The 26,838-nt window shown below is 43.7% G+C and overlaps 1 protein-coding gene across 7 annotated transcripts in view; it reads right to left on the bottom strand.

The window, feature by feature from the left end:
* DNMT3B (DNA methyltransferase 3 beta) overlaps nucleotides 1–26,838 on the bottom strand; it is a 543,013-nt gene that overhangs the window by 131,208 nt on the left and 384,967 nt on the right. For all 7 annotated transcript variants that reach the window (XM_069243399.1, XM_069243402.1, XM_069243397.1 and 4 more), the window contains 5 exons: nucleotides 14,822–14,901; nucleotides 6,690–6,802; nucleotides 5,014–5,197; nucleotides 2,971–3,055; nucleotides 1,680–1,825 (listed from right to left, as the gene is read on the bottom strand). In XM_069243399.1, coding sequence (XP_069099500.1) covers nucleotides 1,680–1,825; nucleotides 2,971–3,055; nucleotides 5,014–5,197; nucleotides 6,690–6,802; nucleotides 14,822–14,901 — 608 coding nt within the window. The remainder of the gene's footprint in view (nucleotides 1–1,679; nucleotides 1,826–2,970; nucleotides 3,056–5,013; nucleotides 5,198–6,689; nucleotides 6,803–14,821; nucleotides 14,902–26,838) is intronic.

The raw sequence follows: 26,838 nt of genomic DNA, 5'->3' as shown, positions 1-26,838 counted from the left end.
TGACCCGGGCGAAGTCGGTGAGGCTGGAGAAGGCAACGGCGTCGACGGATGAAGAGTGACAGTGGGACTGACCTCCCAAGTCTTCTGACGCCGAGTCAATGGTGACCTCGACCGAGACCTCTCTTTACTCGACCAGCGCCGTGATTCTCGACGACGCCGGGAGTCCCGATGATGCCGATGAGACTTCGTTGACGAGGATTTTCGATGGTGTCTCTTTTCCCTCTTTTTCGACTTCGCCAGAAAAAGCTTGGCCTCGCGCTCTTTCAGGGCCTTCGGATTCATATGCTGACAAGAATCACACTTGTCAACATCATGATCGGAACTAAGAAACCACAAGCAGTCAGAATGTGGGTCCGTTACCGACATTTTGCCCCCACACTCACGACAGGGCTTGAATCCTGACTTTCCCTGCGACATTGTAATCTCAGAGAAAAAATAGATCCAAAAACAAACTGTAACCGTCGAACAGCAACAGTAGCTCCCTCGAAGATAACCGTTTCGAATGGCACAAAAAAAGTGAACTGACGTCGGCACGTCGGCGAGGACCTCTTATTGCCTGTATGACGTCAGACGGCGTCGCGTGGGCAACTGTGACGTCCTCGTCGACGTGCAGAAGCTAGGAAGAAGATTTCCGTCTAGTGCTGGCACAATGGGAGTATTCATTAGGTGAGGAATCCACAGGTAGTTGTATCCATCAGAATCATCAAAACAATTAATTTAATTTCCTTCACATGCTATCTTAAGACACTATTTGGGGCACTAGTTCTTCTTTACATCTCTGAGCGCTCCATACCATCTACCAGCACTTCCTTCTTGAAGGCTTTGTGTAAAAGTTTTACAGAGCTTACTTTTTTGGGTCTCTTCCTTCCTGTTTGAATGGTCACAACTACTATGCCTCCTTGTTACACTCCTAACTCTAATTTAGAGCACCTCTATGATTGAGTCGTGCTAGCGGTCTTCTGTTGACCGCCAGCGCTGATCTCAGCAGTTTTTACCGCCGAGAACATAATGAGGGCCTATGTAAGCTCAACCGCATCTCATTAAATTTGTCATCTCACCGTAAGTTGCAAGAAATGTCCCTTCAATTAACAGGGAGCTCCTTTTTTCATACGTAAATTCACTTGGCTTCTCTCACCCACTAGAAGCATGTGCTCTTCCTCTTATATGTTTCTGCAAATCTCCCTTTCAACAAGGCATGGGCTGCAGACCATGCCTTCAACATGATAGCTGACCTTGAGCTATCTTCCTTAGACAATATGTAATACTGAACTCTATACAACTTCTAAAGCAAAAACAGATTTAAATCTTTACTAAATAAGCATATCTCATCTGTACTTGCTCTAGGCTATCTTCATCAACAAGCACCCACTTTGGTGGTATAGGCTGCACTTTACAAGTGTTCTACATTGAGAAATAATGATAGTCGAACCAGTGCAGATCTCAACAGTTCTGATGTCAGTTCCAATTTAAAATTTATGCCTGGATACAGATGGGAGCATCAATGAATGTTATTTAAGAGATACTGATCCCAGCACCAATGTATGTCACATGGAAGAAACTGATGGCAACTGCAATGCAAGTCACCAAGATGGAGGCCAATGTCAGCACTAACTAATCCTTGGAAATGTCTCTTTGACATATTGGTCCTATATAGTCTTGTTTTCCAAGTGCTTTCTTACATTTTTCCGGGTTATTTTCCTGACATCATGCACATGCTTGACGTTTTCTTGGTGGCGTGTAGTCCCTACAGCAATAGAGTCCCCACAAACCTCCGAAGCAATATAGGTGTCCACTTTAAATCCAAGATCCTTTAAAACTAAGTAGCCTAAAACAGAAAACAAAGATCATATCAGTTGTTTCAAATATCATCAAAAATAGAGCTTTTTCCACTCATTCTCTACACATCTAATCCTGTTCGGATCAATCAGTTATCCTTTCTATACGTCCTTCCCTTGCAGGTGTTTCTCTGTAAACTAATCGTTAACCTTTCCTCTCATGCCTTTACCTTTCTTTTTCCCTCCTCTTATGATATTACCTGTAAACTTTTTCATCTCTCCATTTCATGCTTCTCTCTGCTATTCATGGGCCAGATGTAGGTAGCCGTGTGCATGGTGCAAACTGCGAAAATCGCAGTTTGCGCCATGCAAACAGCCTAACGCGATGCTCATTCACAAATTGCGACTCGGTACTGACTCGCAATTTGTGAATGCGACTCGCAAATAGGAAGGGGTGTTCCCTTCCTATTTGCGACTCGCATCGCAATTCAGAATTGCTTTGTGACCGCAAATGCGGTCGCAAAGCAACTCGCAGTTACCACTAGTGTCACACTAGTGGTAACTCATTCGCAAAAGGGAAGGGGTCCCCATTGGACCCCTTACTCTTTGTGAATGTCGACAAAAATATTTTTTCAGAGCAGGCAGTGGTCATATGGACCAATGCCTACTCTGAAAAAACGAAACTAAATGGTTTCGGAAGTTTTTTCATTTTGCAACTCGTTTTCCTTTAAGGAAAACGGGCTGCAGAATGAAAAAAAAACTGTTTTATTTAAAAAGCAGTCACAGACATGGAGGTCTGCTGACTTCAGCAGGCCACCATCCCTGGGAGTGCAGGGACTCGCTATGGGGTCGCAAAATGCGACCCACCTCATTAATACTGATGAGGTGGGTCTTTGCGACCCCAATAGTGAGTCGCAGACGGTGTCTGAGACACCGTTCTGCATCCGATATTGCGACTCGGAAATTGCGAGTAGGACAGACTCGCAATTTCCGAGTCTCAATATCGGACTTTGCTACATGTGGCCCCATGTCTCTACTTCTGTCACTAAACTTTTCTGCCCTTCACCCTCAGCCACTTCTTGGATTTGTTCTACTAAGCAGAGAGCTATATCATAATAACTACTGCAGAAATGTCAAATCTCTCCATTTTCTCCTTGCTTTTCTTTTGTTATTACCAAAAACTGAAGGGACTCACCAGTTGCTATTCCATCAAAAAGGGACAAGACACGTATAGGCCGACGTTTTTCAACTGGGACTACTGGATACATCTGGAGAGGCTCCTACAGAAAACATAAAAAATGAAATCACAAAAGGAAAACAAGCATTTTTGGGTATTGTCTAGTACAACATGCAAAATGAAAGTAGCAAGAGGAATGTACGGGTAGCTTCTTAAAAATCTCTTCAGTTTAGTTGCTTCATCTCTCCACATCACCACACTGACAAGCTAAAAAATGTGCATATATTTTCTAATGCTCTGAGGACCTACCCAGGAAGCAAAGCATCATCTGATTTCATGGCCTGAACAGGAAGAAGCTCGGTGTATGAATAAGCAGAGAAAAGATAAGAGTAGAAAAATTGTTAAGGACAAGGCTGAGATTACCAGGCTGACCCTCATGCCTGAGCAGGACATCAGCAAGGAAACACTCTTATGGATGACACCGGCGTTCAGAATGAGCCAAAATAAGAGCTACTCTCTAGACAAGTACAAAAAGGAATCAGGCAAAACACTATCCGTCTGGAAGCAGGCCATGAACATGTGGTCAAGATGAACAAAAGGCAGTGATACTAGCAAACAATGCACTAGTGAGGAAGCTTGTGCTAATGTAAAGTAGGCAGACTACTTACAATAGTTGCCTGAGCAATTACATGCATACAAAGCAATAGTGTTACAATCTGAGCAGGAGCTAAACAAAAAAGTAGGAAGGTGGCTAGATTATATAGGTGTTCCATGGACTGTAGCAGTGTTAGTCTGTCTGCAGCGTGCAGAAAACATGAACACATTGAACACTGACAGAGAAGGTTCTTTTACAGCTTCTGCTTCTAAATAGCAAATAAGCAAACAAGTGAAGCAGAAGACAGCAGGTGGGTCAGTCAGAGGAAAGCAAATTAAATCACCCTATGAAAATGAGGGAGGAATAGCTGAGATGCACTCTCAATCTCTCTGGCATCTGTCGTCACTGAGCACCCATTAGAGAAACAATGAACATTTAGGATTCGCTATAAAACATGACACCAATATTGTTGCCAAACAGAAAGTGAAATTCATGCCACTTCTCTCATTTGACTGTTTCAGAACAATCCTGCAATGGCTGTCAATTCACCAGAACAGAGGAGTTGCATCATGTGGCCTTTAACATTCATAGATATCATAGTCTCCTATTTGCTGCTCAGGTGCAAGGGGAAGGGGTGGAAACTGCTGAAAGCCGTGGTACATCCCTATTTGCTTTACAATCTTCACACTGTCATTGTGGGCTTTGATACAAGGGGCAACAGGGAAACTGCTGGGGTATTAAAGGCTAACCTGCCTATCCCTAACATGAAACTTGCTCCAAAATGTCAGAGGGGGTATTGTTTTCATACACCGGAAACAGTTTCGCTCCCCCCATAAAATTGGGCAATTATGACTCTTTCACTTTGATTTAGCAAATTTGCCTGTGACACATTCCTTGTATTCATTTAGTTCCTGCTAACCAGGCTGGCCACACTTCATAAGGAGGTGTAGAAACACCTGCTTGTCAGCTTATCTCACCTGTGAAGCTATAAACAAGGTTCACAGCCAATCTGAATCTAACCCTTTTTTTAGGTTAAATGATCAAGGTTACCAGTGTGAGAGCTAACATTGGGAACAGAACGTGGAACCCAATATTACTGTCAATTACTACATGTTTTAACTGGATTTCTGTCGCTTTTCTGTTCACAAATTCCCACTGCTTTGAGAATGCACACTTTGTGGTCGGAAAACGCATTGGTAATACCGAGTGTAAATATGCTGAGTGGTATTACCACGAAAACCACTCAGTTACCTCACTCTGCACTACTGTAAGGAGAGGCCAAATGTTGTCATAGTCACTGAATATGAAAAGGTACACAAAGGCTGATCTTTCATACACATTAACTTCAAAGGGTTACTCCATGATCTACTAATCTTTTGTATGTCTTAACTACGTGTTTCCTATTGTTCCCACCAGCTGGCCAAACACCATGCTTCCCTATTTCTACTTTTTCTACGCATCCTCACATAATCTTGTCTTCTGTCACTGGTGAAGAACTCCTGCAATTTCACATTCCAGTCTTTATGGCGGCGCAGTGCACCATGGCATCTCTGGGACACACACATGTAGCAATTCCATGGTTCTTGTTCTTTGGCATGTTCTGATGTGCCAGGCCCAACAATGCTCTCCAGACATTCCACACAAAAACACCTGCAAAACAGAAGGCATTGATCTTAAATTAAAGGTTTGCCTCAAGTGAGCCGGGATCCACAATTGCAAGTGCTGCTTAGCTCACTGACATTATCATGTTTCCTTTTCTCTCAACCAAAAACATTTGCAAGATGTTCTGCTGTTAAATGTGAGCCTGAAAACACGTGCTCACCATCAGAAAGACAGAGCTCAGCATCTGCAGAGGGAGGGCAACAACAGCATTAAAGCAGTTGACTATCAAAATGTAGTTAATCCTCTTGCAAAATACAGGAGGAAAGGGGAAAATATATAGGGCCTCATTTTAAACCTGGCGGTCACCGACCGCCAGGGTTAAAGCGGCATTCGTACCGCCAACAGGCTGGCGGTCCGAAATGCCACATTTTGACCACAGCGGTACCGCCAGGACCGGCGGTATACTGCCATGGTGGTCCCGGCGGTCGCAATCCGCCAGGGCTGCGCTGCAAGCAGCGCTGCCCTGGGGATTTTGACTCCCCTTACTGCCAGCCGGTCCATGGCGGTAGACACCGCCATGGAAAGGCTGGCGGTAAGGGGACTTGCGGGGCCCCTGCACTGCCCATGAACTTGGCACGGGCAGTGCAGGGACCCCAGGCACAGCTCTGTCGCGATTTCCACTGTCTGCTTGGCATTAGGAGCCGGCTGGAATGTTACGGCCCAGCGGTGATGTTGAAATGCAGCTGGTGTGTTTGCGGCCGCATAGGCGGACGTTTGGCAGTTCAACCTTGGCGGGCGGCATAATCTCCTGTTTAATAAGCAGAATACATGCTTACTGTACACACACTAATATTTTAAATTGTGTGCACATATGAGTGGTAGTTACTATTGTTTTTTAATATCATTTTGTTAATAATAATGTTATAAATATACTATAGTGTCCTAAACAAGACTACACTCGATTCAAATAATATTGATTTAAGAGAATAAAGAATGGAATGTCACTGTTTATGATGGACTTACTTATATTTACTAAACGTCATATTTATGTAGTCTAGTAGGAATGGGAATACTAAATATTCTATGGTCTAGCAGAATTAGTTTTACAACTAGTAGTTCGGTGAACCATCCTAAATAATGTGAAATTTCACCAAGTTGTTACTATGAGCCTGATTTAGATTTCGGCAAACGGGTTACTCTGTCACAACGGTGACAGATATCTCGTCCGCCAAAATATAAATTCCATAGGAAATATTGGGATTTATATTTTGGCGGATGGGATATCCGTCACCGATGTGATGGAGTAACACGTCTACCGAAATCTAAATCAGGCCCTATTATTGAAATGAAGTTTTACTATTGAAGCTAGAGTGGAGAGCTCCTGTAACAACAACAGGATATCTAACTTACTTGCGTTTGTTGCAGCTGCAGTTATATACATGCATCACCTGGCCTCTTGAGAAGACTGACACATCTGGTACAATTGTGATAGATACAAAGAACCTGTCTCTTAAGGCCAATATTAAAGGGATACACCTACCTGTGGCAACTTGCGTTGCTGCAAAGCAGCAGCTCTATCCCTTCACAGCAAACTGAACAGTAAGACTGATAACCATCCTCGTCATACATGAAGCAGCACTCCAGGAATCGCTCCTTAACAAATAAAGAAGAGACGTTTAATAATAGCTGTGACATTTGATAGCTTTAGCTACTGCAAACAAGAAAAAACAATGATCTCCTAGGATAATGAATGTAGCCAAAGGTTATCGAGTGTTTTGACACTTGCTACTGCCAAGGGAAGTCTGTGCTCCAACAAAACATCAGTGTAGCCAAGAAGAACTTTGTGCATGTTTTAACTGTTCAAACGGTAGAAGGAGAGTGATCGTCCATGAATCATTGTGTTCACCGCCCCTTCATATGCTGCATTAACAGTTGGGATGCGAATACATTGAGATTAGTGTCTGAAAGCTGAGTAAGGATTTTTGACATATAGTTTTAAGGTTCTTGAGTCTGAGTTGCGGCACAGAAGGATATTGTTTGGTATTTCAGGTAGCAGAAACTCCAGTTCTGAAAGCCTCAGAGGGGAGGATCAGAAGTAAAACCAGTCTGGTCTTATCAATGTTTCAATTTGGAGTTTTTTTTACATTTATCTAATGTGGTAAGATGATTACTGAAGGGAAGCTAGCTTTTCCGAAGAGACTGTCAATTTTTTTATCAACCTCCTACGAACCCCAAGGACAAAACTCTTGTTTGACTTTTTTTATTAATGGATGTGGCCTATTTGTTAGTGTCTTAACCATACTGAGATGTGATAATTATGTTGTGTTACTGTGTCACACACATGGGCAGTCTACTTACAAATCTACTTAAAACTCAGCATGAGACACTGATGTCCTTCCTTCTCTCATCTATTCTGACTCTCCCCTTTTCTTGCATTGATGGAACTGCTTTTTACTCATCTGGCATCCTCTCTATTGCTCCTTTGGCCATAAGGGTCTGCCCTTCCGGCTGCAACAAGGAAAGATGGCCCTCCTTCAATCATTCTAGTGATAGTGGAAGATGCTCCAGGCCACAAGGAATGGTAGGGAGTAACCCTGGGACACAATTTGCAGGACCCACCTGTCTGAAATTATCCCTTACCAACATGCCAAATAATGTTAGATCCTGCCTCCGACCGTGTTGCTGTGTGCTGACAAGGGCACACTAAATAGGTTTGGGCACAGTGACAGACTGGACTGCACGCTGCCCTTGTTGTCCAGGTGGTGGTGGCTGCTGCTGCCTCACCCACTAAACATTGTGTGGAATGCTGCATGGCTGGAGTTAATGCAGACACTAAAAGCCCCTACCACAGCCACAGAGAGGATGAAAAGGGGTGAAACTGATGTTGTGGCTTTCGTGTGTGGGGTGGGGCACAAAGACACAGGGAACACAAGGTGACCCTTCTGTCTTTCAAGGCCCCCAGGGGCAAATCTGTTTTTTTTCTTCAAAAAGACTGGAACTGTTAAATGGCAAATCCATAAGTCTCCCCCTAAATATCCAAGAAAATCCAGTGGAACACAACAGGCATGCCTTTGAATGGCCACTCTGGTGCCTATGGCTCTCTCAAGTGAGTTGATTGTGTCCAACCCGGAGTGGATTGTGAACTTGTCCGCATCGCATCTGTCCTGCATAGCCTGTGAAAGGATAGCTCAGATTTCCTCAGGGACCATGGTATACGAAGCCCCATAAAGCATGGGAGTAGTGTTCCAGGAGACAGCTGGTTCACAGAACAAATTTCCACAACTTTTGTAAGAAAGGATCCTTTATCCAAAGGTCTCTATTCATTTAAACTCCCTGACAGGGGGAGTAGGAGGAAAGAAATTTGGTTGGATTTTGGTGCCGAGGCCTGTACCACTAAGCTCCTGGGAGTAGGATGCTGGGTGAGTAAATATGGATCACCTGGAGCAGGTTGATGTCACCTGGCAACTAGCCAATTGACAGTGGCCCTTGAACAGGATCTGGCCCAGGTTCCCAATAGGGTATCTGTAAGGCCCTCATTAAAGCAAAGAAGGGGCTTAGAACTTCTTTGCCCAGCTGAAGCACCTCTGTTAAAACATTGGTCTTCACTTCCTTGGTAGAAAGCAGAAGATATAAAACTTCTGCTGCACTTTGCATGACGATGGCGAAGGATACTCTTTCTTCTTTAACAGGGCCTGGAGGCGAAACCAATCCAGTGTCTGGGAAAGTATTCAGACAACTGGTGTCTTGGAGGCTCTCATACCAGTTGTCCTCCTGATAGGGTTAGTCAAGTTCATCCCCACCTCATTGCCACCATTGTCTGAGTCTGTGCCAAACCATTTGTGTAGGATCTGAGTCCTGTCAGATCGCAGAAGCACTGTATCAGAGTCAGAAGACTGCATTGCAGTCAAATTCATGTGCAGCCTTGGTATATTTTATCACCATCTCAGCACTGGTCAGCACTATAGGATGGTCGTCATCCTCTGGAGTCGATGGTGATGGCATCAGCAGGTTGTGTTCTTGCATGGGTTGTGGGACCGTAAAAGGGGCATGAACCAAGGTCAGTATTGATCTTGAAACAGCCCAGAGAAACCTGCGGGGACCAAGGGTACACCCGCCGGCAGAATCCCAGAAGGAAGGCCTCTTAGCTCTTTGGGGCCCACAGGAACACCTGAGGGCACCAGTCATGTGCCAAAGAGCCACAACATGGCTTTGCAGAACTCCTCAATCTGTTAAGGTATCGCAGATGGCCCTGGGATTTCTGGTTGCTGATCAGCAAGGGTCTGAATTGAATCAGAAGTGGAACAAATTCTGATGCAATTCCTCAAGGCATAATGACGCCCTTACTTCTTCACAAGAGATCTAGAATGATGGTATGAGGCCAAATCCCATTTGGACTTCCTGTGTTTTTTCCTGGACTTACTCAAAGGTTTAGATTGCGAAGATGATCTATTGTGGGACTGTCCTAGGGGTCAGGACTGTGACTTCGCCTGCGATCGGTCACAATGTAAAGTCTCAGGGTGTTTCATGACAAAGAGCATGGATTTGGGATCCATCAAGGTGCAGTCACTGCAAGAGTCTGACCACAGGCAAACCAAATATAGGAAAGCACAGACATCTGTTTGCAACATTCTCCACAAAGTTTGAACCCTGTAGATTTTAGAGGTGACACAGTCCCTTGCACGCTGAAGAACAAGTTACTTACTTTCAGTAACGCCTTGTCTGGTAAGTGTATGCAGTCAGTGTACGACAGTGTCATGGCCGCCACCAATGTTCAGCACTACTACTGGGCATCGTAGCTAGTGGTCCTCAATGACTGGTTGTGCAGAGGTAAAACAGATCCAGCAGTTAGGAGGGAAGTCTGTGAGATGGTTTTGAATGCCATTACAGACATGCTATTTTGGGCCCCTGTCCCCCAATCTCTCCCCAAATTAGCGAGGGTTGTCTTGCTAGCATGGAGAGTGGCACTGCACTGGACCAGATGGGACAGAAAACTCACCCAGAACACCCCAATCTGGAGGTGGGCGATTGCTGCAGGGGGTCAGTAAATGGGAACTGATTGGAACATGGAAGCTGGGGAATATCTGAAGAAGTTCTCACATAAAGTCCTTTCAAGACTTACAGACAGACTCCACTGCTTGTATATCTTCAGATTCCTAGTTACCACAAGAAAGTATGGGGTTCACCAATGATGTAGAGCTCAGTACACGGGAGACTGTCCGTGGGCTCTTGGACCTCGTTGGGTTCAGAGAATGCGTGGTGTGGGTGCTGTGACAGGTGGGGGTGGGGGAGGGAATTCCTTTTACGGACTAGGTGGTCTCACACAATATATAGTGTCATGCTTCATCATTTGACCACCTAGCCCCACCCAGGTAGGATAATACCACCTGGGTGGACTCAACCTCGCCGTTAAAAGAACGGGAGGGAGTGCGTAAATATATTTTATCTGGAGATAATGGGATCCAGCTAAACTACGGGGATATAAAAGCACCTAGGCAGTCACCTGTGTGTAGTCTACACTTTAATAGTGGTAACTGCTGGTGCGACTAAAAACGGGGCGGGACATCACGGTGAGAACAAGGACTCACTGGGTCACCTCACTAAAAGATGGCGGACATGTTTCTGCCCTCTGCTGGGAGCCGTGGGAGGTCTTGGGCATTCTTCAGGGCCTAGGATCCCTAATCATCATGCAAAGTGCAGATAGATAAGCCTCCCCTCAAAAACAGGGGGGGGAGACAACAAATTGTAATGCGTTGATAGAGTAGGCCAACCTTTGGCAAGGAACTACCTCGCGGAGGCCTGAAGGGATAGAAAATGTAAATTCATCAACAAAACACAGCACAACACACTCTATACAAGAATAAAATATACATATACATATAAAAAAGTGCCACAGCAAGCCAAAGTCATGCGGAGCACACAGTGAAATCAAGGTTCTGAAAAGAAATGAATATCCTTACCCTAATGATTGAGGCAACTGGCCTCAGATTCCAGGAGGGGGAGTGTCCCCTTATAGTCACACTCTGGGGAGGGGGGTTTAGAAAAAAGGGGGGCAAGGGGGAGGGATTCCACCAGCTATGCCATGCGCTTGAGTCTCACAGGGACTCACTGAACGAGGTCCCTGAGTTTAGTACCATGGAAGCGCAGGTACTAATGGGGCTCATGAGGAAAGGGGGATATCCGGCATCTACAAGTCACAGGTCATAAGCTTCCCATATCTCTTAACTACACTAAAAACCAGATGGGAGGGGTAGGTGGGCACACTCAGGGTATCAGAGTGACAGGAGGCCGTCATGGCACGAAGAGAGCTAGGGATTATATCTAGGCTCTGCCTGATTCAACTAAAGTACCACCAAACCGCATACCTGATGCTGGCTTTGCTGTTGAAGGCCCACTTGCGTGCAAGCCTGAGATGTGGGGAGGAGGTATCGGACTTCTGCAATATGGTATGGGGCTGTTCGGTGATCTTTCCATACTGAGGGGTTGTGTATCATCCCCTATCTCAGGTGCTGGAGCATCCCATTGAAGCTTCCCCGCGGGGAGGCACTACTAAATTTACTTGTCGGTCTGGGTAGCCTCATTACTAAACAAGACAATGTCCGTGCCTGGAATGCGCCTGAACCTCCGCAGATAATAGTGTGGGGCAAAGAAATGCACTGGTGTGTAAAGCGTGACGAACCAATGTTCGTGGCCAGAGGATGCCCTCAAAAACATACGAAAGAATGTGGACTATGGTGGGCTCATCATGGATTAGAATGATTGCAATTGTTGCTTTGTTCTGCATGGCTCTTAAAGCTACACCCACTGACTGTCTGAACTGGTTGGTTGGTTTATTTCCATGCACTTATAATAAAAGTAAAACTTTTGTGTATGATAGAAGACACACCTGGCTTTGCCTTGCTGGTTTCTACACAAACATACAAAATATGCCAATGCATATGGCTTTTGATGGAGAATGCCTATTTGGCCAAAAAGCAGATCCTAGCCCTGAATGATTTAAAGAAGACAGTGCAACAGCCTGGTCACTAGGTCTTCTATTTTCAGCTGGTTCGTTTTCAGCCCTTCCAAAACTATTCCCTTTGCTACAGCCTGTAGGATCAGCGTCAGAACAAATATTTGGCCAGCAGCAGCATAGCTGTTTCGTCCACCACTATATCCACCACTACACGGTGTGTAGAAATGAAGTCTAGATCCTGAGGAGCTGATCTGTACTGGAAAGCAATGGTTGAGGACTGCCAAAGATGATGATGCTTCGAACAGGGCTCTGTGATAACATCAATCAATGCCTCATTAAAGGGAAGCAGTGGTTCACTGGCTGAGGGTGCCATCTGTAAAACGACCAGAGGATGTAAGGGGAATACTTCACAGTACACAAAAGTAGCTCAAGAAGCTCTGCAGATTTCTTTATTACAGAATGACAAAAAGCCATTTCAGGTTACAGAAGGACCTGGAGAGTGGTCCAGAGCACATCTCTTGAAGTGCTAGGGTGTCCGAAGATGGCCTTTTTATCATCATCTCCTTGGTAAAATTGATCATCTGAGCAGATAGCCATATGAAAGGGACGCCAGGGCTGTTATTCAGAAGGTCTCACCCTAGGAGTTGCATCTCTCCTGGACTGGTGTCTCTTGACGCCCAATAGGGTCTAGTGTTGTTGCCAGAGTCGTATGTGGCACAATCACCCTAGGAGTAATGTCTCTCCTGGACCGGTGTCTCTTGGCTCCCAATATGGTCTAGTGTTGGTGCAAGAGTCGTATGTGGCACAAGAACAGAGTGTTCTTGAGTCAGAGAATCTATCAGTGCTAACTGCAGCACTGAGGTCGACACCAGTGAAGTTCTTGGTGCCGGTCTATGTGAGACTGATATTGGAAGCAACATCAGCCTATGTGGCTTCGGGTCAGTTAGGGGCCTGAATTGGGGTGGTCTTAAAGGCAGTCATAATATCAGAGCAAAAGGTCTGCCAACCTATATCATGGGACCAGCTAACACACCAGAACAAAAGGCACACTCACAAAAAATATCCATCACGGCTCACTCGTAACAAGACGCGTCTACTCCTAGCACCAAATACTCTGGTACAAGGGATATGTCCACCAACTCCACCTCTGGGGTAGATGGAACCAGAGCTGTCTCACATGTATTCTTGGATTGATGAGTGGAAGAAGAACACTGCTTCTCCTTTTTTATAATTTTATTTATGTGATTTTCAATCTAACTGTTAAAAAAACCATGGCATTACATCTGATCAAAACTGTTAGATTTCCAGTACATACCTTTGGCAAAGTACAAAGCAATACACCAATAACTGTGAGCTAACTTTCAGTAGAATTTAACTGTCTGGCTTTTCCAGGTACATAGAAAACACACATATTACCAATCTACTAATTATTTAACTCTAATTTTGAGTTCCTAGGTAGGTTGCTACTCACCGCAAAACACAAACACTTCAAAGCCTTGTCTGTGGTAGTAAGCACTATATAAATTCAATTTACAATAGATACTACACTTCCAGAACATCCTCAACAGGTTTTATTAATGCAATTGCCCTTTTTGCTGACTTAATATTCGTAGACTCCACCTTACCATATAACATCTTCATAAATTACATATACCTGCACTATAAGCGCTTTATGCTGAGATTTTAAGCATTTTTCCTACATGTTTCAGGCTCATCTGTTGGCCGTAGACTTCATCAATCAGAGCTAATGTTTCGCTGGAGAGGCCAATCCGTGTAGAACTATACAAGTCTCTTCCATGGTAGAACACCTCCAAGCTTTGCATGCTCGATCTTTAAAACAATGCTAAAGAGTCTTCCATGTACTTTTTGGTCTCGAAAACATTGGCAATTCACTAGCATAAATATTGGATGAGCTGTGTTACAGTACACTAAGTTAGTCCCCCAATCCCAAGATCTGTGTACAGGACCCTTTCTGCAGGACATTGCTACTTGTCATTTTTCCAACAGGCAAACCATTGCTGTGAATCTTCTAACCTCTTTACGTACCCCCCCTTAACAAATCACTGTAGGGCCATAAAAGATGATGGGCCCAGCTCAGTCATCACCGTTTGTATAAGTAGCCTGTAATCTTGCCTCCAAAACACTGTCACGGGGGTCCAAGTCATGAGAGGTGTATATAATTCACTTTATAATGATCACAACAGCAGCATCCCGTCTCAACTTCTTGAGGAGTCAATGAAGGAATATAAGCCTATGCCTCCTGTTCAAAGATATTGCCTCTATTAGAGAACAGCAGTAGTTCCAAATCTTATCGGATATAGTTTCTCCTGAACTCTTCTTCTTACGATGTCATTTCTTCTCCATCACCGACGTGGGTGAGGGAGATGACCTTGAAGGGGACCTTACTTGTGAAAGCAACAGTGACCTGGTTGTGTTGATGGCTCCTATAGCCTTCTTTGGAGTGAGCCATAACAAGTTTGGCCTGACATCAAATGGGTTAGACAAGGAATTGAACAACTTTTAAATGGCGGGATCTGGCTAAATTTTAATCTGTATTTTGCAAGTAGAGCAAAAGTAAACATTTTTACTGCTTAATCAACTGCCAGTCTCTGCACCACCTTGTAATCAGTCACTGGCTATACCATCCTAACTAACATCACTTTAGAGTAACAAAACCAAAACGTCTTGAATATGATGGTTATCTGCTATGTCGCACTTACTTTGCAGGTCTGGCAAAGACTTCCTTCAAACAGCGGATGAAACGTTGCAGGATTTGTGCTCCCGCAAGCCAAACAAAAGTCTGTCAAGAAACACAATGGACAATGGTTCTAATAAACCTGTTGGCACCAACGTCAATGGGTAAAAGCAGGAGCATTTTGGTTCAAAGAGCAGGCCACCACAAGACTTTCAAGGACACTGTGCATCGGACAATACTCCAAAAGCATCTCATACCTCCCTGCACTGAAAATAATTTAGGCTCTAGGAGAACAAGTATTGGCAAAGCCAATAGTTATCCCCTTTATAATCTGAGGGCTAAGCTGTAGGCTTTGCCACTGTTTGTAAAGTATTGTTAATAACTGTAAAACAAAAACATTTTAAAACAGTAGAGGAAAAGCAAACATATCTTGTGGTATTTCAAAACTGTAAATTGAATCCAAAGTGTTAATTCTTTTTGAATAGCATGGTTTATTTTTCAAATACTTTTCATTCTGTATACTGAATAGAATTTAAAAACAGTAAAGGAATGTAAAAAAATAAAGGGAAATGCTTGTTAAGGGATACTTTACATGATTCCGCCAAGTGGCCCTATGCAGTAACTCAAGGAGCAGATATATAGGCTTTCAGGAGAAGTGTCCTGCTAAGTAGAACTTCAGTCTTGGACACCTGCTGAGTGAGTGCAGCAGTTGGCCCATTTTCCCAAATACATTTAGATCATGCTGTTATGCAATATGAGGAACTTAGGAAATAAAACAAAAACAACCACTGAAATTTGCTCTCCAGTCATACCTCATCAAAAATATATCTGCTGCACTTTTTTACAGCCAGTTGAGGAGTGCTGGGTATGTGAGGGGAAGGAGCCAAAAAAGAGACAGCTAAAAATGGCAAGCACTAAATTCAGTGGTAAAAGTAAAGGGAAAAAGTAGTTCACTAAATGTGAGCAGTGGAAGCGTACAAGTTAGCCAATCAAAAGGTCTTTGAAGAAGCTATGTGCCAAGGGAAAGGCAAACACAACAAAATGAAGTCATGCCCTTGAATAAGAAGTTAGCAAAAGAGAGTAACACTAAAGTCAACCAACGGGCAGCAATTGGCAGTTGTAAACCCACTGAAGTTCACAACAGGTCTTTCGCAATCAAACAACTTGCACTGCCTAGTAGGTGACAGCTAAACAAGGGTGTCTAATCCCCGAATTTAAAACTGCATGTGTATACTGGAATAGTACAGAAATGTCACTTTTAGTCTTTTCTGAGAATGGTATGGCATTGTGCCCAGAACATTTTGTAACCCTGGCAAGGAGGGAGGGGAGAAGGTGATGAGGACTCTCTAGGAAGGCAGTGTAGAGGTTTACAGCAAGACAGTTTCTTAAGAGTAAGACAAACAAGCAATGGCAAAACTACTGGTCAGGTTATGTTAATGCTTGTTCTGTCATTATTTTTATACAATTACTAAAATTACATTGTTGCTGGAGCTACCAGATCCTCACAAAAATTTAAAAAACACATTTGAGAAAAGCAGAAATATTTTTGATCTCAAAAAGCACCCCTTTGCCCTAGTAGTCCCTGGCACTGAAGGGAACTATTTGTGTGCAGCAGTGCTCCTTACAACAAATTAGGGTTCTATGCCTAAGAGTGAAGGTAACCAATGGCTGAAGTGGGCTGAACCACTGCCTCATGTTGAAAGCTGTGTGTGCAGAAGAAATTGTGAATGGCACATCAACAAACCAAAGGATGAAGATGGCTATCAAAGCCTTCATAAGTACTTACATCACATATATAATTTTACTAAAAAGGTTTAACGAAGATTGTTTTTTTACTTGTGGAAGTGCAAAAAATGATTTCCAGGAGTAGAGAACTACTGTGGAAGCCTTGCCACCTCTTCCAGGAACATGGCATTTTGTTACAGTGGGGGAGTGTCTGCTGAATGATTGGAGATTATATATATATATGGAAAATGTCACTTACCCAGTGTAGTACATCTGTTCGTGGCATGAGACGCTGCAGATTCACATGCTGTGCACATTCCGCCATCTAGTGTTGGGCTCGGAGTGTTACAAGTTGTTTTTCTTTGAAGAAGTCTTTTTCGAGTTACGAGATCGAGGGACTCCTCCCCTTTCGGCTCCATTGCGCATGGGCGTCGACTCCCATCTTAGATTGTTTTCCCCGCAGAGGGTGAGGCAGGAGTTGTGTATATAGAAATAGTGCCCATGCAATGGAGTAAATATGTATGTACATAATGTGGTTAAAGTGATATATTTACAAATGTTCAAGATCAACTTAAAACGGCTACAGGCTCCCGGGGAGGTGGGAGGGCGCATGTGAATCTGCAGTATCTCATGCCACGAACAGATGTACACTGAGTAAGTGACATTTTCCGTTCAATGGCTGCAGATACACATGCTGTGCATAGACTAGTAAGCAGTTATCTCCCCAAAAAGCGGTGGTTCAGCCTGTAGGAGTTGAAGTTGTTTGAAATAAAGTTTGTAGTATTGCTTGTCCTACTGTGGCTTGCTGTGTTGTTAACACATCCACGCAGTAATGTTTGGTAAATGTATGAGGCGTAGACCATGTGGCTGCCTTACATATTCCAGTCATTGGTATGTTTCCTAGAAAGGCCATGGTAGCACCTTTCTTTCTAGTTGAGTGTTCCTTTGGTGTTATAGGTAGTTCTCTTTTTGCTTTGATATAACAGGTTTGAATGCATTTTAACTATCCATCTGGCAATGCCTTGTTTAGATATTGGATTTACTGTATGAGGTTTTTGGAAAGCAACGAACAATTGTTTCTTTTTGCGAATCTGTTTTGTTCTATCAATGTAGTACATTAATGCCCTTTTGATGTCTAAAGTATGTAATGCTCTCTCAGCTACAGAATCTGGTTCTGGAAAGAACACTGGTAATTCCACTGTTTGATTTAAATGGAACGGTGATATGACTTTTGGTAAGAACTTAGGATTTGTTTGTAAAACTACCTTATGCTTGTGTATCTGAATAAAGGGTTCTTGTATGGTAAAGGCTTGTATTTCACTTACTCTTCTTAGAGATGTGATGGCTGTTAGAAATGCTACTTTCCATGTCAAGTATTGTATTTCACATGAGTGCATGGGTTCAAAAGGTGGACCCATGAGTCGTGTTAAGACAATGTTGAGGTTCCACGAAGGAACTGGTGGTGTACTTGGTGGGATAATTCTTTTCAGACCCTCCATAAATGCTTTTATGACTGGGATCCTGAATAATGAAGTTTAGTGCGTAATTTGCAGATAAGCTGAAATTGCGGTGAGATGTATTTTAATGGATGAAAAAGCTAACTTTGACTTTTGTAAGTGTAATAGGTAGCTTACGATGTGTTTAGCAGATGCGTGTAATGGTTGAATTTGATTATTATGGCAGTAATAAACAAATCTTTTCCACTTATTTGCATAGCAATGTCTTGTGGTTGGTTTTCTAGCTTGTCTTATGACCTCCATACATTCCTGTGTAAGGTCTAGATGTCCGAATTCTAAGACTTCAGGAGCCAAATTGCTAGATTCAGCGATGCTGGATTTGGGTGTCTGATCTGTTGTTTGTGTTGAGTTAACAGATCTGGTCTGTTTGGTAGTTTGATATGGGGCACTACTGAGAGGTCTAGTAGTGTTGTGTACCAAGGTTGTCGTGCCCAAGTTGGTGCTATTAGTATGAGTTTGAGTTTGTTTTGACTCAATTTGTTTACTAGATATAGAAGGAGTGGGAGAGGGGGAAAAGCGTACGCAAATATCCCTGACCAACTCATCCATAACGCATTGCCCTGAGAGTGAGCCTGTGGGTACCTGGATGCGAAGTTTTGGCATTTTGCGTTTTCTTTTGTTGCAAATAGGTCTATTTGCGGTGTTCCCCATCTTTGGAAGTAAGTCTTTAGTATTTGGGGATTAATTTCCCATTCGTGGATCTGTTGGTGATCCCGAGAGAGATTGTCTGCTAACTGGTTTTGAATTCCAGGTATGAACTGCGCTATTAGGCGAATGTGGTTGTGAATCGCCCAATGACATATTTTCTGTGCTAAGACACACAACTGCGTTGAGTGTGTTCCTCCCTGTTTGTTCAGATAGTACATTGTTGTCATGTTGTCTGTTTTGACAAGAATGTGTTTGTGGGTTATTATAGGTTGAAATGCTTTCAGCGCTAGAAATACTGCTAGTAGTTCTAAGTGATTTATGTGAAGCTGTCTCTGCTGAGTGTCCCATTGTCCTTGGATGCTGTGTTGGGTGAGGTGTGCTCCCCACCCTATCATGGAGGCATCCGTTGTGATTACGTATTGAGGCACTGGGTCTTGAAAAGGCCGCCCTCTGTTTAAATTTATAGTGTTCCACCATTGAAGCGAGGTGTATGTTTGGCGGTCTATCAACACTAGATCTTGAAGTTGACCCTGTGCTTGTGACCATTGTGATGCTAGGCACTGTTGTAAGGGCCGCATGTGTAATCTTGCGTTTGGGACAATGGCTATGCATGAGGACATCATGCCTAGTAGCTTCATCACTATTTTTACCTGTAACTTTTGTTTTGGGTGCATGGCTTGTATTACGTTTTGAAATGCCTATACCCTTTGTGGACTTGGAGTGGCAATCCCTTTTGTTGTGTTGATTGTTGCTCCTAAGTATTGTTGTATTTGACACGGCTGTAGGTGTGATTTGTTGTAGTTGAGTGAGAAACCTAGCTTCTGAAGGGTTTCTATGACATATTTTGTGTGTTGTGAACACCGTTCTTGCGTATTGGTTTTGATTAACCAATCGTCTAGGTATGGGAACACATGTATTTGCTGCCTTCTGATATGAGCTGCCACTACTGCCAGGCATTTTGTAAAAACTCTTGGCGCTGTTGTTATCCCGAATGGCAACACTTTGAACTGGTAATGTACCCCTTGGATTACAAACCTTAAGTACTTTCTGTGGGAAGGATGTATAGGTATATGGAAATACGCATCCTTGAGGTCTAGTGTTGTGATGTAGTCCTGTTGTTTGAGCAATGGGATGACGTCTTGCAGTGTCACCATGTGAAAGTGATCTGATTTGATGTATATGTTTAATGTTCTGAGATCTAGCATAGGTCTTAGAGTTTTGTCTTTTTGTGGGTATGAGAAAGTACAGGGAGTAAACTCCTGTTCCTTTCTGATGAATTGGTACTAGCTCTATTGCATCTTTTTGCAATAACGCTTGGACCTCCAGTTGTAAGAGATCCATGTGTTGTTTGGACATGTTGTGTGTTTTCAGTGGGACATTTGGAGGGAATTGTAGAAATTCTATGCAATAACCATGCTGGATAATGGCTAGGACCCACGTGTCTGTTGTTATTTCTCCCCAGTTGTTGTAGAAATTGGTTAGTCTCCCCCCCACTGGTGTTATGTGTTGGGGATTTGTGACGTTGAAGTCACTGTTTATTTTGTGGAGTTTTGGGACTCTGGAACTTCCCTCTACTCTTTGAGAACTGTCCCCCTCTGTATTGTCCCCGAAAACGTTCCCGCTGATATTGACTTTGATAAGTGGGTCTTGTTTGTGAGGGTGAGGGTTCTGTGCTCTGTCCCCGAAACCCCCCTTGAAAATGTTCCGAAATGTGCCTCTGCCCTGTGGGAAGTAGTGTGCGCCCATGGCTTTGGCCGTATCTGTGTCCTTTTTAAGTTTTTCGATAGCAGTGTCCACTTCCGGCCCAAACAACTGTTGTCCGTTAAAGGGCATATTCAGGACCGCTTGTTGTATTTCCGGCTTGAATCCTGAGGTGCGTAGCCATGCGTGCCTCCGTATGGTCACTGCTGTATTTACAGTCCTAGCAGCTGTGTCAGCTGCATCCATTGCTGAACGTATCTGATTGTTCGAGATACTCTGGCCTTCCTCCACCACTTGTTGTGCTCCTTTTTGGAACTCTTTGGGCAGGTGTTCTATGAAATGTTGCATTTCGTCCCAATGAGCCCTATCATATCTCTCCAGCAATGCCTGTGAGTTGGCAATGCGCCATTGGTTGGCTGCCTGTGCCGCAACCCTTTTCCCCGCAGCGTCGAACTTGCGACTTTCCTTGTATGGAGGTGGGGCGTCTCCTGAGGTGTGTGAGTTCGCCCTTTTGCGAGCTGCCCCTACTACCACTGAGTCTGGTGTTAATTGCTGCGTGATGTACACAGGGTCTGTTGGTGGCGGTTTGTACTTTTTCTCCACCCTTGGATTAATGGCCCTTCCTTTCACAGGCTCCTGAAACACTTGTTTGGAGTGTTTGAGCATTCCTGGTAACATAGGGAGACTCTGGTACTGGCTATGTGTGGACGACAGTGTATTAAAGAGAAAGTCATCCTCTATAGGTTCTGCGTGCAGGGTGACATTATGAAACGCAGCTGCTCTTGACACCACCTGTGTGTAGGCAGTACTGTCCTCAGGTGGTGACGGTCTCGCTGGATAACAGTCTGGACTGTTATCTGATACAGGCGCATCATAAAGATCCCATGCGTCGGGATCATCCTGACTAATCCCTGTATGAGTTGGGGACTGCATCATTGGTGGAGTGGCTACCGGTGATGGTTGTGGTGAGCGTTGTGGAGATGGTGGTGGAGTTACTTGTCTTGCCACCTTTGCCTGTGGCTGCTTGTCTTTCTCTTGGAAGGCAAGTTTTCTTTTCATTCGGATTGGAGGGAGAGTACTGATCTTCCCTGTGTCTTTTTGAATGTGGAGCCTTCATTGAGTGTAATCTGGCTCCCCTGCCTCTAGTTCCTGTCCGAATCTGTGTCCTTGCATCTGTGAGGACAGGCCCTGTTCCTCGGTGTAGGAACTCGATTTCGGTTCCGAGGCCGGATGTTTCGGTATGGAAACCTTTTCGGCAGTCTTTTTCGGCTCCGAAGATACTTTTTTGATTTTCGGCGTACTGATCTCTCGATCTCGACTCATTTTGGTGCTGCCCTCTCGGTGTCGAGATTGCTCTGACCCGGTGTCTCGGGGTCGAGTCTGCTCTGTCCCGGTATCTCGACCTTAGTCGGTTGACTTCGACACATGCATGCCCTTTTTCGGTGCCGATGGTCGGTCACCTATTTTTCGGGTTAAGCCATGGCCTGCTGGCGGTGGCGTCCCCTGGGCTTTAGTGGTTTTTCCGTGAGTTTTGTGTTGTGACGTCTTACTCACGGTTTTCGGCATCTGTTCGGGATCGACCTCATCCGAGTCCGAATCCGCGATGGAGAAGGTTTCTTCTTCTTCTTCCAAGTGTTGTTGTCCTGTCGGCGCCGACGCCATTTGTAGTCTTCTTGCTCTTCGGTCTCTTAACGTCTTCCTCGACCGAAACGCTCGACAGGCCTCACAGGTATCCTCTTTGTATTCTGGAGACAAACACAAATTACAGACCAGATGCTGATCTGTATAAGGATACTTGTTGTGACATTCGGGGTAGAAGCAGAATGGGGTCCATTCCATTAGCCTTGAAGACGCACGCGGTCAGGCTGACCAGGCCCCGCCGGGGAATCGAAAACCCCGAAGGGCCACCGGAGCTCTTCAAAATTCGGTGTCGATTTGTTGTAACTAACCCGAAACCGAACAATACCGTCGAATTTTCCGAGATTTTAACTTTCCGAACCGAAAAGCGGAGTGAAAAGGAACACGTCCGAACCCGATGGCGGATAGAAAACAATCTAAGATGGAGTCGACGCCAATGCGCAATGGAGCCGAAAGGGGAGGAGTCCCTAGATTTCGTGACTCGAAAAAGACTTCTTCGAAGAAAAACAACTTGTAACACTCCGAGACCAACACTAGATGGTGGGATGTGCACAGCATCTGTATCTGCAGCTACACATGCCATCGAACATATATATATATGGAAATTGTCACTTACCCAGTGTACATCTGTTCGTGGCATGTAGTGCTGCAGATTCACATGCCATGCATATCTCTTCCGACATCTAGTGTTGGGCTCGGAGTGTTACAAGTTGTTTTTCTTCGAAGAAGTCTTTTCAGAGTCACGGGATCGAGTGACTCCTCCTCTCGGTTACAGTGCGCATGGGCATCTACTCTACTGTTAGATTGTTCTCCCACAAAGGGTGAAGGAAGGAGTGATAGAGTAGAAGAATATAAAGAGATGTCCATGCAAATGTAAATGTATATACATATGTACAAATGTTAAACTTGAACGACTACAGCCTTCCAGGGAGTAGGGAGGGTGCATGTGAATCTGAAGCACTACATGCCACGAACAGATGTACATTGGTTAAGTGACATTTTCCGTTTGATGGCATGTGTAGCTGCAGATACACATGCTATGCATAGATTACAAAGCAGTTAGTCCTCCCAAAAAATAGTGGAGGCTAGCCTGTAGGAGTTGAAGTTGTTTGAAATAGTGTTCTTAATATAGCCTGGCCTACAGTAGCCTGGTTCTGTGAGAAAACATCAACACAATAGTGTTTTGTAAATGTATGAGGAGCTGACCATGTGGCAGCTTTACATATATCAGCCATTGGAATGTTTCCTAAAAATGTCATTGATGCACCTTTCTTTCTTGTAGAATGTGCTCTAGGAGTGACTAAAAGTTTTCTCTTTGCTTTGATGTAGCATGTTTGGATGCATCTTACAAACCATCTTGCTAAGCCTTGTTTAGATATAGGATTACCTTTATGTGGATGTTGAAAGGCAACAAAAAGTTGCTTTGTTTTTCTAAAATCTTTAGTTCTGTCAATGTAGTACATAAGAGCTCGTTTGAGCCTGGCTGTGGAAAGAAGACAGGCAATTCCACTGTTCGGTTGATGTGAAAAGGAGATACTACTTTTGGTAGAAATGTTGGATTTGTCCTAAGTAAAACTTTATGTTTGTGTACTTGGAAGAAGGGTTCTTCAAGAGTGAATGCCTGTATTTCACTAACTCTTCATAAAGAAGTAATAGCTACAAGGAAGGCAACTTTCCATGTTACAAATTGAATTTGGCAAGAGTGCATGGGTTCAAAAGATGGGTCCATAAGTCTGGTAAGTACAATATTTAAATTCCAGGAAGAAACAGGTGGTGTTCCGGGTGGAATAATGTGTTTTAGTCCTTCCATGAAAGCTTTAATAACAGGAACTCTGAATACAGAAGTATGTTGAATAGTTTGTAAATAAGCAGATATTGCAGTAAGGTGGATTTTGATGGATGAGAAAGCTAAATTTTATTTCTGCAAATGAAGTAAATAGCATAGAATATCTTGTATAGATGCTGTAAGTGGTTCAGTGTTTTTAGATTGACAGTAGTAGACAAATCTTTTCCACTTGTTTGCGTAATATTGTCTAGCAGTAGGTTTACGTGCTTGTTTAATTACTTCCATAAATTCTGATGGAAGTTTTAGGTAACCAAATTCTAAGACTTCAGGAGCCAAATCGCCAGATTGAGAGCATTGGGGTTTGGGTGCCTTATTTGACGTTTGTTCTGTGTTAAGAAGTCTGGTCTGTTTGTGAGTTTGGAATGAGGTACGACAGACAGATCGAGGAGTGCCAAGTACCAATGTTGATGTGCCCACGTTGGGGCTATGAGTATCATGGTGAGTGATGTTTGACGTAGCTTTGCTGACCAGAAAGGGAAGGAGTGGGAGAATGGGACTCTGCGTAAGCAAATATCCCTGACCAATTGATCCATAGACCATTGCCCTTGGATAGGGGATGTTGGTGTTTGGATGCAAAGTTTTGCCATTTTGCGTTTTCAATTGTTGTGAATAGGTCTATTCTTGGTGGCCCCCACTTTTGAAAGTACTTTTGAAGTACTTGGGAGTGATTCTCCCATTCGTGAGTTTGTTGGTGATTTCTGCTTAGGAGATGTGCCAGCTGATTGTCTATCCCTTGAAAGTATTGTGCTAACAGATAAATGTGATTGTGAATTGCCCATTTTCATATTGTTTGGGCTAGTAGGGACAGTTGAGATGAATGTGTCCCGCCTTGTTTGTTGCGGTAATACATGGTTGTCATGTTGTCTGTTTTTATTAGAACAGTCTTCTGTTTGAGAAGAGGTTGAAACGCTTTTGGGGCAGGAAATACAGCTAATAATTCTTGGTGGTTTATGTGAAACTGTTTCTGTTTGGCATCCCATTCCCCTTGAATGGTATGATTGTTGAGATGAGCTCCCCAACCTATCATGGATACTTCTGTTGTGATTATGGTCTGAGGCACACAGTCTTGAAATGACTGCCCCTTCATTAGATTGCTGAGATTCCGCCATTGAAGGGACATATGTGATTTCAGGTCCACCAGCACTAGATCTTGAAGTTGACTGTGTGTCTGAGACCATTGTTGTAAGAGGCACTGTTGTAAGGACCTCATGTTTAGTCTTGCATGTGGAACTATAGCTATGCAAGATGCCATCATCCCTAGAATTTTCATGATGAATCTTACAGTATACTGTTGATTTGGCTGTATTTGTGGTATGAGATTTTGGAAAGCTTGTATCCTTTGTGTATTTGGATATGCTAGGGCTTTCTGAGTATTTAGAATAACACCTAGGTAAGGTTGTACTTGTGCTGGTTGAAGGTGTGATTTCTGGTAATTGAGAGTGAACCCTAGTGCATGTAGGGTTCCTATCACGTATTGAAGGTGTTGTTGGCATTGTGTAAAATTGCTTGATTTTATTAGCCAATTGTCTAGATATGGAAAGACGTGAATGTGTTGTCTTCTTAAGTAGGCTGCTACTACTGCTAGACATTTCGTGAACACTCGTGGAGCTGTTGTTATGCCGAATGGCAAAACTTTGAACTGGTAATGTTTTGCTGCTATGACAACCCCAAGGTATTTTCTGTGAGCTGGATGGATGGTTATGTGGAAATACGCATCTTTGAGGTCTATAGAAGTCATGTAATCTTGTTTTTGTAGTGGTAAAATGACATCCTGCAGAGTTACCATGTGAAAATGTTCTGACAGGATGTATAGATTGAGAGGCCTGAGGTCTAAGATAGGCCTGAGGGTGCCATCTTTTTTGAGAATGAGTAAGTATAGTGAATATACTCCTGTTCACTGCTGAGAATGTGGAATGAATTCTATTGCTTGTTTTGATAGTAGAGATTGTACCTCTTCTTGCAGCAGAACATTGTGTTGTGGGGACAATTTGTGGTGATGCGGTGCAATGTTTTGAGGGGTGGAGATTAATTCTAGGCAATAGCCATTGCTGATAACTGATAACACCCAATTGTCTGTGGTGATATTTTGCCAATGAGAGTGGAAGTGCTGTAGTCTTCCCCACAGGAGATGTGTGGAGTGGAGGGGTGAGAAGGAAGTCACTGCTTAGATGGTGTAGTGGTTTGTTTTGAGGCTTGGAACTTGCATCTGTTCCTGAAATATTGTCCTCTGTAGGACCCTCTAAATCCCCCTTTTTGATATTGAGTTTGTTGTCCCTGCTTTGTCTGGGAAGTAGATGCGTCAGAGGATTGTGGCTTAAATCCTCCTCTAAACTGTGGTCTGCGAAATTAGCCTCTATATGGTGTGGTATATAATGCACCCATTGACTTAGCAGTGTCTGAGTCTTTTCTCAGTTTCTCTATAGTGGTGTCTACTTCAGGGCAAAATAAATTTTTCTTATCAAAAGGCATATTAAGTACTGCCTGTTGTATTTCTGGTTTAAAACCAGAGGAGCGCAGCCATGTATGCCTTCTAATTGTAATGGCAGTGTTGACGCTTCTTGCAGCTGTATCAGCAGCATCGAGGGCCAACCTTATTTGTTTATTACTTATAGCCTGTCCCTCTTCTACCACCTGTTGCGCTCTTTTCTGATGCTCTTTTGGGAGGCGCTGTATAATATCTTGCTTCTCATCCCAATGTGCTCTATCGTATCTAGCCAGCAGTGCCTGAGAATTGTCAATTCTCCATTGGTTGGCCACTTGAATGGATACTCTTTTGCAAGCAGCATACTTTCCTTATCAGGAGGAGGAGCGTCTCCTGATGACTGGTTGTTAGCTCTTTTTCTGGCTGTGCTGTCTACCACTGAGTCTGGTGGAACCTGGTGTGTGATGTAGTCTGGGTCCGTAGGGGCAGGTTTATATTTTTTGTCATTTCTAGGGGTAATGACTCTAACTTTGACAGGTTCACTA

Source organism: Pleurodeles waltl, chromosome 7, assembly GCF_031143425.1.
Source record: "Pleurodeles waltl isolate 20211129_DDA chromosome 7, aPleWal1.hap1.20221129, whole genome shotgun sequence".
NCBI lineage: Eukaryota > Metazoa > Chordata > Amphibia > Caudata > Salamandridae > Pleurodeles > Pleurodeles waltl.
Note: the sequence above shows the minus strand (reverse complement) of the source record. Positions and strands in the feature narration are given on the sequence as shown.